At 38.9% G+C, this 15036-nt stretch overlaps 1 protein-coding gene across 4 annotated transcripts in view; it reads left to right on the forward strand.

Annotated features, from left to right (window-relative positions):
- FNBP1L (formin binding protein 1 like) overlaps positions 1-15036 on the forward strand; it is an 82096-nt gene that overhangs the window by 18100 nt on the left and 48960 nt on the right. For all 4 annotated transcript variants that reach the window (XM_087719262.1, XM_087719259.1, XM_087719261.1 and 1 more), the window contains exon 2: positions 12935-13050. In XM_087719262.1, coding sequence (XP_087575388.1) covers positions 12935-13050 — 116 coding nt within the window. The remainder of the gene's footprint in view (positions 1-12934; positions 13051-15036) is intronic.

Below are 15036 nucleotides of genomic sequence, written 5' to 3' on the forward strand. Positions count from 1 at the left end.
TATGGTTTGGCGTTGAAGTTCCTTCAATCTTTGGCGAAGTAAATCTATATCTCATTGGATCAGGGCTGTGAACTATTCATTGAGTTTATAGCTTCTGTTATAATCATGGACTTATTGCAGGTAATCACTGCCTCAATACAGGTAGGTGGACATCCTTCAAACCATGTATTTTAGGGTTCCACCACAAATCCGCGAAGCCCTTATCCGCGGAGACATAACCGCGAAGACTAATTCATGCGGTTCGAAGCGCTAAGGAAAAACGCGACCCTACCGCGATGACATAATCGCGGAGGGCAAATCCACGCATTCCCAAGCACTCAGTACCCTAACCCTAAACCTAACCCTAAAACAAACCCTAAAACACACCCCTAAACCTAATCCTAACCCTTACCTTAATTGAAATCGGCTTTCTGCCGTGGCGCCGTTTTAAAGCGCCCTTCTGTTGCCGCGGCGGTGATGACGCGCGGTGATGACGTCGAGGCTTTAGCGACGCGCTTATGTCTCCGCGGATAAGGGCTTTGCGGTTTTGTCGTGCCACGGAATTTTAGAGCAGTTATCCTGCTAACTGGATATGGAGGACCTGTTGGCATGGTCAGATAGTTTCATAGGCGCTTGGGTGCTTAGATCTGGCTCGCGAGGTTGCCCTGGAAACAATGAAGGACTGGCCCATGGTGCAAGAAAAATGGAGCCCAGGAGGGCTGCACTGGCAGAGGGCTGCAGGATGCCATTACGGCTGAAAACGGAGCCCTGGGGGTGGGGGTGCCGTGTGCCCCATTGGGCTCCGTTTTCACTGGCAGAGGACTAGCAAAACAAACTGAAAACAAAACAAAAGGAGAAATGTTTCCCCTTTTGCCTTTGAGCATCCAAGAGAAAGGGAAAGAGGAAATAAAAGAAAAAGAAGGAGAGATGGGAAGAGAGTAAGGAAGGAAAAAGAAGGAAAGAGGGGAAGGGAGAAGAAAGAGGAAAGGAAAAAGAAAAAGGAAGGAAGGAAGGTCCTGCCTTAACACTTGGCCGCTAGCAGCCCTGCTGCCTTTTCACAATCCCCTTGTCTCCTCCTCATGACCTCTCCTGGTGGTCTTCCATCGTATCGCTGAGGATGCTTTGGTTACAAAGCCAGGTCTCCTTGTGTGGAAAAGGAGTGGGCCTCCCTGTGACCCATACACTTTGCCCTCCGGCACACACCATGAGCAACCTGTCCAAGGAGAGGGAGAACAGCAGGAGGAGGTAAGCGCAGCTGGGCACCCTCTCAGGGCTGGGCTGGCTGTGGGGTCCCAGTATCCTAGGAGCTTGAGGGCCAGGCTGGATGCTTGCCCTGTGCTGCCTAGGGCTCTGGACAGCCTGCACTGCCATCTGGGGGTCCTCCACATGGCCTGAGAGGGGAAGCGAGGCAGACAAGGACAAGGTTTGGCACTCTCTCTGATCTTGCTTTCCTCTGCTGTAGACAACAGATCCCCCCAGAGGTGCCCCCGACACAAGTGATGTCAAGATGACCACACCCTCCCGGTCCCCGAGATCAAACACAGCCCTGATGCGGCCCTCAATGAAATTGAGTTTGACACCCTTGATCTAGATCAGTGGTTCCCAAACTTGGCAACTTTAAGACTTGTGGACTTCAACTCCCAGAATTCTCCAGCCAGCTCTGGCTGGAGAATTCTGGGAGTTGAAGTCCACAAGTCTTAAAGTTACCAAGTTTGGGAACCCCTGCTCTAGATGTTCAGTGTATTCACTAGGAAATACTTAATCCATCTCAGATTTTAGATGGGGTTTAAATTAATGTTACTTTCTCAACATTGACTATTATAGCAATGCTACCACTTTAATCTTCATTATTACTCATTCTAATTAATTTTTGTTGTAACACTTAGTTTTAATGTTTTTGCGCATTACTTCATATTTCATATAAGAATTAATGTTCTTTGATAGACATTGAATTGTGAAGACCTCGATGCAGTGTGCTCATCCGCAAAAGCTTATCAAATGATCTTGTTCTAGCAATTGTTCCCCAGCTTATACTAATTTATAAAATAATTCTTAGACTAAATGAGATAATCCTGTGTATGCTACTTGGAGCTATTCAAGTGTGATGCTTGATGCTTTCACAGTTTTTAATATTTTTTTTAAAAAAGTAATCTTTATTAGTTATACATTTTTTTAAGAGTAAAACATACAAATACAATTTTAAACATACAACCCCCCCCCCCCCCCCCCCCCGCGGTGACAGTCATTCACAGCCCAACTTTTTTCTTTCCTTCCTCATTGTTAGGTCTCTAAGCCACATCTTCTCATTACAAAATTCAGGGATCTATTACAATACCCATGTTCACTTTTAACTTTCCCCGTTTTAAGTCCCTGCTGTTCTCCTTGTCGCCCACGTATACCATAAGTTCCAGCTAAGATAATGTTCCGTTTCTCCTTTGTCCCTCAGCCAACCCGTCATTCTGTCCATTTCTGCACATTCATAGATCTTTTTAATTATAGCATCTTCCGACGGTATGGTAGTGGATTTCCAAAATTGTGCATAAGTTATTCTTGCGGCCACAATTATATGTAGGCTCAAATGCCATATTGAATGGCTCATGTTTTCTGGTTTAATGCTTAGTAGAAGTTCTCGGGTCTCCATTCCATGCTTGCCCCGGTAACCTCTTTTAGCCATTTTTTAATCCTTTTCCAATATTTCATGGCCTCAGTACAGGACCACCAAATATGGAAGAATGTGCCATCCTTTCTTCCACATTTCCAACACAGTGGAGATAACCCAGTTTTTAATAATTTTTCATGAATTTCTTCGGTGAGCATATAGAAAGCACAATCCAGTATTTTTTTTATTTTTCAGTATGAACACGTTGGTGATAGCAAGTAGCGAGCAGCGAGCTGTGGCACGATTGTAGCTTCTCCTGCATACTATAAATGCAATAAAAGAGATCTCTTTTTTGTACAGACAAGTAGTTATATTTTATGCTTTCTCTGATATGTATATAATGCATCCTTGAGCAAAGTTATTTTTATTTGGGTTTGTGCTGAACAGAAAAATTACATTAACGGTTTGCACCGATAGAATTAAATACAAAAAAATTCAAGTATAAGTAGTCGTTTGATGTAATTGGTGGTAGCTAATGTCATCGTAGTTGATTAAATATTAAATAGTGTGTCTGGTTTCAACATTATGCACGCTGGCATACTTCCACCTACGAAATAGATCTACTGTTTGAAATACGTGATCAATACAAAATTTGTGTAACATGGACGGAAGTGCTACTTTTTAACTAGTTCTTCTCAAGTACAATATGCCAACAATTCCTAAAACACATTGGTTGCCAAAAAGATATCTGAGAACTGCATTTTGAAGGAAAGATTTTGAAAACTTTAGAATAAAACAGGACTGCAAAGCAGTATATTCATGAACATTAGAAATCTGGATATACTGTATTTGATTTCTTGAATATTCGGTGCCAACATTGGATATGGGAAACTATTAAAAACAGAGGGAAAACATTTTTTATTTGGAAAGATACTTCTAGGATTGGTATTGTCATGTCTAAGCAGAGATCAGACTTTGAATGGGGTGAAAAAATGAGTGGTTATAATCATATAAGATTGGTTAAAATGCAGCTGAACAAATATATGCAGCCGCGCGAGCGATCGTGGGTGCACCTCGGTTCACCCACGTAACACCTATCCTCCGCGAGCTGCACTGGCTGCCTATTGGTCTTCGGATACGCTTCAAGGTGCTAGTCGTCACTTATAAAGCCCTTCATGGTATTGGATCTGGGTACTTGAGAGACCGCCTGCTGCCAATTACCTCCAATAGACCGATCAGATCCCACAGATTAGGCCTCCTCCGAATTCCATCCGCCGGCCAATGCCGACTAGCGACTACCCGGAGGAGAGCCTTCTCTGTGGCTGCTCCAACCATCTGGAGCGAGCTCCCCGTGGAGATTCGAACCCTCACCACCCTCCAGGCCTTCCGCAAAGCCCTTAAGACCTGGCTGTTCCGACAGGCCTGGGGCTAAAGAGCTTTTGCCCCCCCCCCCCTCGAATGGTATGGTTGTTGTGTGTTTTTAAATTGTGTATTGTTCTGTTCGTCTTTTTTTTTTATCCCTTATCTGTATCCCCTTCCCTGACTTGGATTGTGAGCCGCCCTGAGTCCCCTTTGGGGAAAAGGGCGGCATATAAATGCAATAAATTCAATTCAATTCAATTCAATATAGTCATATATGTTTTATCTGGTGGAGAGGATAACTGTACAAATATGTGAGCTATAATTGTTAACAATGCTAAAACAAGGTTTCCCTTTGTAACAACATATTACTTCACCTTCCACTATTAATTTTATTATGTCCTATTTTGTAAAATTAAATTGCATTCACCTGTCAGATGCAATGCTTCTAACACGAAGTGGCTGAAATGGCAAATTGAAACTGCCTGCCTACATTCAGCATATTTAGCAGATAGCTTATTAAATGTCTTGAATGCTATGATGATAGCTGCAATTTTAAAATTCTCTTTCCTTGAAACATACATTTCAGCTAAACAGAGCTTAACGGTGATAGGAGTAAATGTTTTAATCATTGGCTAGGAGACTTCCTGCTCAGAGCAAGCAGTATCTGTCTACTTCAAATGGAGATACACTGTTTAGTTTTCCATTTGATCCTTACAATACTTTGATCCTTTTTTTTTGGTGATAAATCGATATCCATTGTGTTGGGATCACCTGCTGATTACTGCACTGTCACATGTGTGTTGGTAACAATGCAGAAATGCCTTTTTCAGACTATTTAAGTTTCCAGGTTTAGTTCTTGTTTTTTTTTTCTCGTACTAATCAGGTGTGATTTAATTTATTAACTGTAATTGTATTTACATAGTACTGAGTGTGATTCAATTTATTAACTGTAACTTTATTTACATAATACTAGAAAGAAGAACAAATGACAGTCTTCAGCGTGACTCTGATTTTTCCCTTTTCTTTCCCCTTTTGTTCATTTCTGACAAAGTATTTCCTTTATTTTTCTTTTGTATGCTTATTAGTGAAGACCAGTAGTGGGATTCAAATAATTTAACAACCAGTTCTCTGTCCTAATGACCAGGTGGGTAGGCGGGGCTTAGTGGTCATGTGACTGTGTGGGCGTGGCTAACTCAACATCACTCGGGTTGATGGGCGCTTCGCCTTAGCTGTTACAATGGTAATAAGGGTTAACCGGAGAGGCAGTTTCTGTAAGCAGGGCAATAAAGATTAAGCTAGAAACAACACCAGAATGTTTCCTTCCTGCCTTCCTTACAGGATTAGCCCTTGTAAAGTGGGAAAAACCAAAATAAGATTTCTTCCAACAACCGATTCTCTGAACCTCTTAGAAAGTTAAGAACCGGTTCTCCAAAATAGGTGCGAACTGGCTGAATCCCACCACTGGTGAAGACCTATATTTCCACCCAAGTCCTTGGCAGGGGAGAGTGATCGTCTTTATCTTTATCTTATCTCTTTATCGTCCCCTATTTTCTTTTAACTATTTTTATCCTTTATCAGTTTTATTGTAATTTTCTTTTTTGATTGTTGTGAGCTACCAGAGTCATTGTCAATTGGTTCACTAGTTTTTGCAGCAAATGTGATCACTACTGGCCTGGCACTACAGATAAAAAAATCACAACTGTTTCATTATTTATTATTTATTTTAGCATATATATATATATATGGTTTTGGTCATGCTTTCCTCTTTTATTGTGTTTTTTATATTGATGGTAATTTTTTGGAACGTGTCTTTGTGCTACATGGAATGAAAGTGTGTGGAGGAACATTTATTTTATTTCATCTGTGATTTAATTACACAATTTCCTATGAGATACAGCAGAAGCATTTACTGAGGTCATATTCTTTATGCTGCATACAGAAAGAAGCAACAGGTAGTTAAGTTAAATTGTTATGTGTCTATGCTAGGTAATCATTTTCTGTATGATACAGATCTCTTCTTTTTTCTTTTTGCTGAATAACAACTTTATAAGCATCATATGTAAACCTTATTTTGAAGGAAAGGTAAGAAATCCAATGAATAATTCACTTTTAGATTTTAATTGAGACAGCAGTATTAGTTCTCTTAGCATAAATAAATACCTTTAAAATCTAGTAACCAAAAGGGTTCTGTAGTCCCAATTTTTGTCAACCTTTTCTTTTGATTGCAAGATTGGAATCAGGTTAAAACTTCATGTTACCTTTTCCTTTTCAAGAAAAAAATAAATATAATTTGGCAAAAACGGGACGAATGAAGGGTTTGGGAGACCTGTAGAGTGCTCCTACGGGCTGACGGAGGGCAAAAACAGGACACATGGGAGGATTCGGGAAACCAAAAACTGACCCGTTTTTGGCAAAAACAGGATGCGCCAAGGGTTTGGGAGGCCTGCAGATGGGGAGGGCAAAAATGGGAGGCATGGGGGGTTCAGGAGGGCAAAAACTGGACACGCCAAGGGTTCAGGAGGCCTGCAGAGTACTCCTGAGGACCAGGGAGGGCAAAAACCAGACCCACAGAGGCCAAAAACTATTTTTTTTTCTTGTTTTCCTCTTCGAAATCTAGGTGCGTCTTATACTCTGGTGCATTTTATAGTTTGGAAAATACGGTATATAATAATATTCAAGTTACAGATCAATTTCCTTAGAAAATTCAGCTTATCCACTAGAAAGCTTATACCGTTCAATCGTTAAATGATATCATAGAATTACTTCATTGTAGTTTGGATCTAGGTTATTTGTTTAGATGTTGGGAAAGGTTTTAATTTGATTTCTTGGACATATGATTTATTCAGCCCTTAGATCATTAGTGATTAGCCAAAATATTTTTTTTAATTTTTATTTTATAGTAAATGTTAAAGATGCTTTCTTTTTAAAAAAATACAGTATTGTCTTTAAAGCTTTTGTGTTTATTATTTAGAAATTTTAAAAATATTAATGATAAAACCAAGCCATTAATGTAGTGTACATAATGATTTGTGTTTCATAACTATGTCCAAATCTCTATCCTCTTTTCTAATTCATTCATAATTTGATTAAATCAGACTTGGTAGCATTGAGTCTTAGTTACAGATTTTTAGGTTGTGTTTTGATTCTTTTATGTATCATAGTATAAAGGTTCCTAAAAAGTCTTCTTCAATGATACATGTGAACCGTTGATATTTGCAATAAAGGAACAAATTCTAGACAGCTTGTATGGAACTACTTTTTGGGAAGATGGATGGAAATGAGATGACTTTGAAGGTTGATATTGTAAGAAGCCAACCTATTTTTAATTTTTTCACATTCAGAAATTGGTTCATTGGGTTTATGCTTATTCTATTGCTATTCTTTAAAATTCATAGGCTATCAATCTGACTTTAATTGATTGATTTGATTTGATTGATTGATTGATTGATTTAATTTGTATGCCACCCACTCACAAAGAGACTCAGGGTGGCTTACAGTAAAAAAAGGGGGAGGGAAGGACATACAAAAACAAGACAACATTAAAAAATCACAACATTGACAACTGAGGGTGGGGCTGGACGACTTCAACAGCCCCAGGCCTGCCGGAACAGCCAGGTCTTGGTCGCTTTGCGGAAGGCCGGAAGGGTAGTAAGAGTCCGGATCTCCACGGGGAGATCGTTGCATAGGGCCGGAGCAGCAACAGAGAAGGCCCTACCCCGGGGAGTCGCCAGCCGACACGGCAGATGGAATCCGGAGGAGGCCTAATCTGTGCGATCTTATAGGTCTCAGGGAGGTAATTGGCAGGAGGCGGTCTCTCAAGTAGCCAGGTCCGATACCATGTAGGGCTGATGCTTTAAGTGAGCAGTGCATATATTCTTCTTGCTATATCCCCAATATCTTGATTTTATCAAAGCAAAAATTATGACCCACTTAAGTACAAGGAGTAGACAAATTAATTATTGTACAAAATTAGAGAGAGCACTTGCAGAGATTTCCAGCAAGGAACTGTTGATAAGTGCTACTCATCAGCATTTGAATTAGTTTCTTTATTTGTCACAGAGGGACAAGAAAGGGGATATTTCACAATTTTGACCACATTTTCTAGAGGTTTTTCCCCAGGCTATCTTTCCTAGCTGTCTGTTTTACTGGCCAGCTGTACTTCCGGCCTTCTTTCATATTATATCTGATTTGTTTATATGATCGTGTGTATTTTTTTTATTTGTGTTAAATTACAGTATGGATTTGATATTATTTTTGCTACGTAGTACCATATTATTGCTATTGTTAATATTGGTTTAATAAAGTGGCCAGTTCAACTGCTCTCCTTTCAGAATTAATGTTAACCCTTTTGATTCTGCTATCCAATTTACATATGGAAAGTTAGATTTAATTAAGTAAATTACATGGAAATATATTTTCTGAAAAAGAGTGTACTGTATTTGAGTTCAGAATATCTAAAAAAATTATCTTGTTCATCAGAATTTTCTTTAAAGAGAGAAGAGCTAATTTGTGAGTGCCTACTATAATGGAACTAGAAAAACATTATTGTTATTATTATTATACAATTGTATCACAGCGGCCAGTTGTTTCACCAGATTTGGCATTGATTACTAGTCGGGCCCCACCCAGGGGCCTAGGACGTCATGACGTATTTCCATAATATGTGTGCAGATCCAAGCAGTGCGGCTTTTTGCATTTGACTGATGGTGATTTTGTCAATTTTTAACTGTTTTAAATGTAATTCCAGTGCTTTTGGAATAGCACCCACTGGAATTACCACTGCTGGTTTGTGCCATAGTCGTTGAATTTCGATTTTTAAGTCCTGGTATTTTGCAATTTTTTTCATGTTCCTTCTCGGCGACCCTGCTATCACCTGGTATTGCGATGTCTATGATTGTGACTTTATTTTTCCCAATCAGTGTGATGTCTGGTGTATTATGCGCCAGCATTTTGTCCGTTTGTATACGGAAATCCCACAAGATCTTGACCATCTGATTTTCGGTGACTTTTTCAGGCTGATGTTCCCCCCAGTTTGTTGCTGTTTTAATATTATAATTTTTGCACAAATTCCAATGGATCATTTGTGCTACTGAATTGTGCCGCAATTTATAATCAGTCTGCACGATTTTTTTACAGCAGCTGAGTATGTGATCAACAGTTTCATCAGCTTCTTTGCAAAGTCTGCATTTGGCATCATCAGAGGGTTTTTTGATTTTGGCCTTAATGGCATTTGTGCGGCTAGCTTGTTCTTGCACAGCCAGGATTAGTGACTCTGTTTCTTTCTTTAATGTACCTGTTGTTAACCATAACCAAGTTTGTTCACTGTCCACTTTATCTTTTATTTTTTCCAGAAATTGGCCATGCAGTGCTTTGTTCTGCCAACTCTCCATTCTTGATTTTATCACATCTTTTCTGTATTCTTGTTTCGGCTGTTGGGCCTTCAGTAGATTTTTGTTCTTTACTTCGATTAATAGATGTTCTTGACTTTCTTTTAAATAATCAGCCAGTGCATGTTTTTCTTCTTCAACTGTTTGCTTCACTTGTAATAATAAGAGGATTATTTTCGGGGCAGGTATAATCTATCAGTATCACCACGTGGATGTAAACTGTAGTGCATTGTCATTAGTTTCCTGGTTTTTCGGTCGAAAAGGTCCAAATCAGCTTGTGTCCAGTTAACTATGCCAGCTGTGTATCTTATAACTGGTATTGCCCAGGTATTTATGGCCTTGATTGTATCTTCACCATTCAATTTAGATTTCAAAATTTTCCTAACTCTGTTGGTGTACTCTCGCCTGACAATAGTTTTTACTTCTCCATGCTTGATGTTATCCAACTGCAGAATGCCTAAGTATTTGTAAGCTTCATCTTCGTTGCATTTAATTAGTTGGCCTTTGGGCATTTCAATTCCCTCACATGCAGTGATTTTGCCTCTTTTTATGGATACAATGGCACATTTTTCCATGCCAAACTGCACTGAAATATCGGTGCTGAATACTCGGACTGTGTTTGTCAATGATTGGATTTCTATTTCTGACTTTCCATAGAGTTTCAAATCATCCATATATAGTAAATGCGAAATTTTTTCAGCTTTTTTGGCTGTTTGGTAGCCTAATTTCATTTTTTTAAAGATTACTGATAGTGGGATCATTGCGATGATGAAGAGAAGAGGTGAAAGTGAATCACCCTGGAAAATTCCTCGCTTGATATTAACCATTCCGTAGATCTCATTCCCTACTGCCAACTCAGTTCTCCATTGTTTCATCGCCTTTTCAGTAAAGGATGAAATATTTTTGCTAATGCCAGTTGTTTGTAAGCATTTTATGATCCAACTGGCAGTGAGTCAAATGCCTTTTTGTAATCAATCCAGACCATATTCAAGTTCGTTTTTCTGTTCTTACAATTTTCTAATATCATTTTATCAATTAGGAGCTGATCTTTTGTGCCCCTGCTCCTTCTTTTGTTGCCATTTTGCTCTACTGGCAAGATGTTGTTTGTTTCCAAATAATCCATTATGTTATCTGCAATAATGCCTGTGAGTAATTTGAAGGTTGTTGGCAAGCGTGTTATTGGTCTGTAGTTTTCAAGTGTTGTTCCTTTAGTTGCATCTTTCTGAATCAAGTATGTTTTTCCAGTTGTCAACCATTCGTCAATTTGGCCCTTTTGTAAAATTTCATTCAGTTGCCTGGCCAATATTGCATGTAAACTGGTCAGATATTTGAGCCAGAAACCATGTAATTGGTCCTTTCCAGGTGATGTCCAATTCTTTACCTTTTTTACTCGATCTTTGACCATCTCAGTTGTTATTTCTAATACTTGCATTTGTTTGTTGCCAATGCTTTTCTTAAAGTCATGTATCCACTTTGCTTCCTTATTGTAGTCCTTTGCATTTTCCCACAATTCTTTCCAGAATTCAACTGTGGCCTGCTTTTCTGGTTTTTCACTTTTGCTGTCACCATTCACATTAAATCTTTGATAAAAATGCCGTTGGTCTGATCGAAATTGCTGATTTTGTTTATATTGGATGATTCATGCCTCATATCTTTCAATTTTTCTAGCTGTTGCTGTTATCCGCTGTTTTACAATCTCTACAGCTTCATTGATGTTTCTTGTATCCAATCTATATCTTCTGATTAGCTGATCTATGGTTTTGTTGTTTTAAAGCCGTTGCTCATGCATGTTCTTTAAGTTACTAGCATCTGCCCTTAATTTTTTGACTTTTTGTTCTAATCGGATTTTCCACTTTGGCTTTGATGCTTTTTCTGTTGTGTGACTAGGTACTTTGATTTTAATGCCTAGTTCATTAGTGACTATTACAGCTGCGCTGTACATTAACTGGTTCATTTCCAAGATGGATCCCGATTCAATTGTTGAAAACACTGCATTAACCATTTTCATGATAGGGGCCAAAATTTTCTTAGGCACAGTTTTTAGTGATGGTAAACGTTGCCTTTCCTCATTAAGCAAAAAATGCTCCATGATCTTATCCTTCAATTCTTTTTGTTTTTGAGTTAGTTCATCAGTTGGTTCAGTGATAACTGGTTCTAGTGGTGGTGGTGTGATTTCCTCCCTGAGAGCTTTTTCTGGGAGTTCTACTATAATGTCTTTAGTTGTGTCTTGAATATCAGTTATTTCCGCTTGTGATATTGTTTTTTTGGTTTTTCAATTTGCCTGAATTTCCTGAAGTTCAACTTCACTAAACACTTTATTCCGCATAATAAATCGCCTTTGATCTGCTAGTCGTTGTTCACTAACATTTGAATCTGGATATTGTTGTTTCCATAATTCATACATTCGCTTTAAATAACCTCTTTTTTCTGGCTCTGAGTTGTAGTAACAGGCCATTATGGCACAGTTTTCATCTGCACTATATTTTTGTCATTTTGTTGGCTGGTCCACTTGTAGCCCACTTGTCGACGGATGTCCAGGGACCCCAACATCCGCCGCGGCCCTTGTTAACCCGCGCGACGACCGATGCGGTATAAAATTTTTATTTGTTTCTTTCACCATATTGTATGGGTTGGCGGGTTTTTTTTTATGGGGCCAGTTGCCAACCTGACCCCAACCCTCCTCCTTTCTCATCCGGGCTTGGGACTGGCAACGGTGGAGTTGTTGTTGTTGTTGTTGTTGTTGTTGTTGTTGTTGTTATTATTATTGCATATCCAGTAGGCATTCAGCTTGAAGACAATCAAAAAATAAATGAGAAAATGATCAAATTAAGTAAAAATAATAATTTATATAAATGTATTCCTCCAAATGCTGCCATGGTTCACCAGTCAATGACCCCCTTTACTCTATGATCACTGGATTCATCACAACCAGTACACAATCTTAGCATACATTCTGAATCATCTTATGCACACTACAAGAGTTAATGCCACAATGCCCCCACCATTAGCCCTTACAGTTTGTCTAACATCCATGGAGTCCCTCCCCTGGCAGATTTTACTCTGCTAATCGTTGCCAACTATAGGTAACAATGCTTGCCTCTGTTTCAAGGCCATTGGGCCAACACTGTCCAAAGATATTTCCATGGTCATGTGGTCAGGCTGATGTCACAGAATGCGGTTATCTTCCCACCAAAATGATACCTGTTTATCTACTTGCATTTGTATGCTTTCAAACTGCTAGATTGGCAGGAGCTGAAGTGAGGATAGGAGCTCATCCTGTCGCATGGAACTCAAACCTGGACTGCTGCTTTCTAACAACCGCACTGCTCCTCTAACAATCTTGCTACTGCCAAAATCTCAGCATCCCTGGAGTCAGGGTTCCAAGTATTTCTTAAAGTGTTAGTTGGATTGGATTGGAATCATAATAGGATTCAGAAGTACTGTCCTTTTTTTTTAAGGTTGTGTTTGCTGAATTCTTTCTTTTAATGAGTGTATTTTTGTGTGTTTTATCTTTGTTTATAGTATATGAAAAAAAGAGCATTTATTGAATTTTTTTCCCCCATTGGCATAATGACTTTTTCTCTCTTTTCCCTCTCACATTTTACAGGATCAATTTGATAATTTAGACAAGCACACACAGTGGGGCATTGATTTCCTGGAAAGATATGCAAAATTTGTTAAAGAAAGGATAGAGATTGAACAGAATTATGCGAAGCAACTGAGGTAAGTTATTTGTAAAATTCTTATATCTTAAATTTAGATGTTAGCTGAAAATCATTGCCCAAATATTGTAATCTTGGAAGATTAAATATATTTTAGCCATGCAGTAAAAGCCAACGTTTTTCTATTCTTTTCAAATTAGTTACTACCTTCTGTAAATATCTACCTTGATTCCTTCCACTTTAATTCCGTCCACTTTGGCACAAGTAAAGACATGTTTTTAGTTCAGATATGCAAGCAAAAGCTTGTATAACAAATGGCATAAGGTATTTTGCAGAGGCCAGAACGAAATAGGTTCTTTTAATCCAAAGGCACCTAAAACAGTAGCTTTTAAACTCATGATTGATGACTGCTGTTACTCATTTGCTCTGTTTTAAACATCACATATTTTTGCACTTTTTTCCATAGAGAAGGTTAGGGTTGTAGAGATCTGAATTAAAATATAATTGTTCATATTCAGTCCTTTTATGCTGCTTTTTGTGGCTTTACAGTATGTGGTGAAAAAAAAGAAGGCTTCAATTTCTTAGGATTTCCTCTGTTATTTTTCATTGGATTATATTCTTCTGACCTTGATAGAATACTGTAATAAAGGGAATTAGTTATAGTTTTTTTTTACTATAATAGGAAATTGAAAATATTGGAAGTTGTAAATATGTTCATTGGAATTTAGCAACAGATGTAAGAGCCAATGTGTTCACTGTTTTCCTGTTGTTAAGGGATTTTGTTGCTTTCATATAATGGTAGGAGTCATACTTGAGAGCTGAGAATTGATTGCTGAAATATTTAGATATCATTCTTTACTCTGGACAGCACAAGATATAAACAAACTATTAAAGCTGATGCATTTTTACCCAGATTGATGCTTTTTACATTAATCTTTGAAGAAAATATTGTGAGCAGTGGATTTTTCCCTAATTATAAGTTTCAGAACATTCTCAAGTTTTGTTTCTTTTTTTTTTTAACATATCATTTTTTAAAAAAGATCCATTTCAATTAATTTATGTTTTTGTACTCTCATCTAGTTTCATGCCTGCATCCCATGGATGGGCTTCACTTGTTTGCATGGAACAGTTTCTGGCATGCCACGGACCAAAGCTGGTCCCTAGACTGGGGGTTGCGGACCTGTTCTGACCCCCACCTTGCTCGTTCAGAAACGACAGCCACACACAGCTTGCAAAGGAATGTCTTTATCAGTCCCGGCTTTTTTTGCTGGCTGCAAGCCCAAAATAAACATAGATAAATTCTCTGGCAAAAAGTTAAACAACAAATGCAAAAACAAACTCTTACAGCAAACCAGGTTTATATAAAGCAAATCACTTATCCAAGTGGTTTCTCTGAATCATGAACACAAACTGGGAACCTAGACTAGAACAGGAACGGAATGAACGAACGAACGTTGACTTCTGCAACTAAGGCGTGGCATCATCAGTCTTTTATCCGCAGAAGGAGATCCCTAACGAGCCACAGCTGCTTGTTATCTTCTCCTGTGAGCATCCTGAAACCACTCGCAGGAGATTTCTGTGGTCAGTCTGATAGCAGCTCCAAAGGCTCCTACCGAGCCACAACAGGGACCCCTACTCTAGATGGAATTGCACATAGTCCTCAAGTTATAACCATTCATTTAGCAATCATTCAAAGTTACAACGGCATTGAAAAACATGACTTACACAAGTCCTCACACAATCGTCGCGGTTCCACCACAAAACCGCGTTCGACTAAAGCGCGCTCGACGAAACCGCGTACTTGATGTCATCACAGCGTGACAAAAAAAGCACGCTGTGAGCGCTAAAGCTAAAATTAACCCCTAAATCTAAACCTAACCCCCCGAAACCTAATCCTAAACCTAACCCTAAACCTAACCCTTAACGTAACCCTAAACCTAACCCTTAACCTAACGCTAACCCTTAACCTAACCCTAACCCTAATGCTTAACCTAAACCTAACCCTTAACCTAACCCTAAACCTAGCCCTAAACCTAACCCTTACCTT

The sequence above is a fragment of the Thamnophis sirtalis genome, unplaced genomic scaffold (assembly GCF_051295495.1).
Source record: "Thamnophis sirtalis isolate CommonGarterSnake01/CBP01778 unplaced genomic scaffold, rThaSir2_p1.2 scaffold_7, whole genome shotgun sequence".
NCBI lineage: Eukaryota > Metazoa > Chordata > Lepidosauria > Squamata > Natricidae > Thamnophis > Thamnophis sirtalis.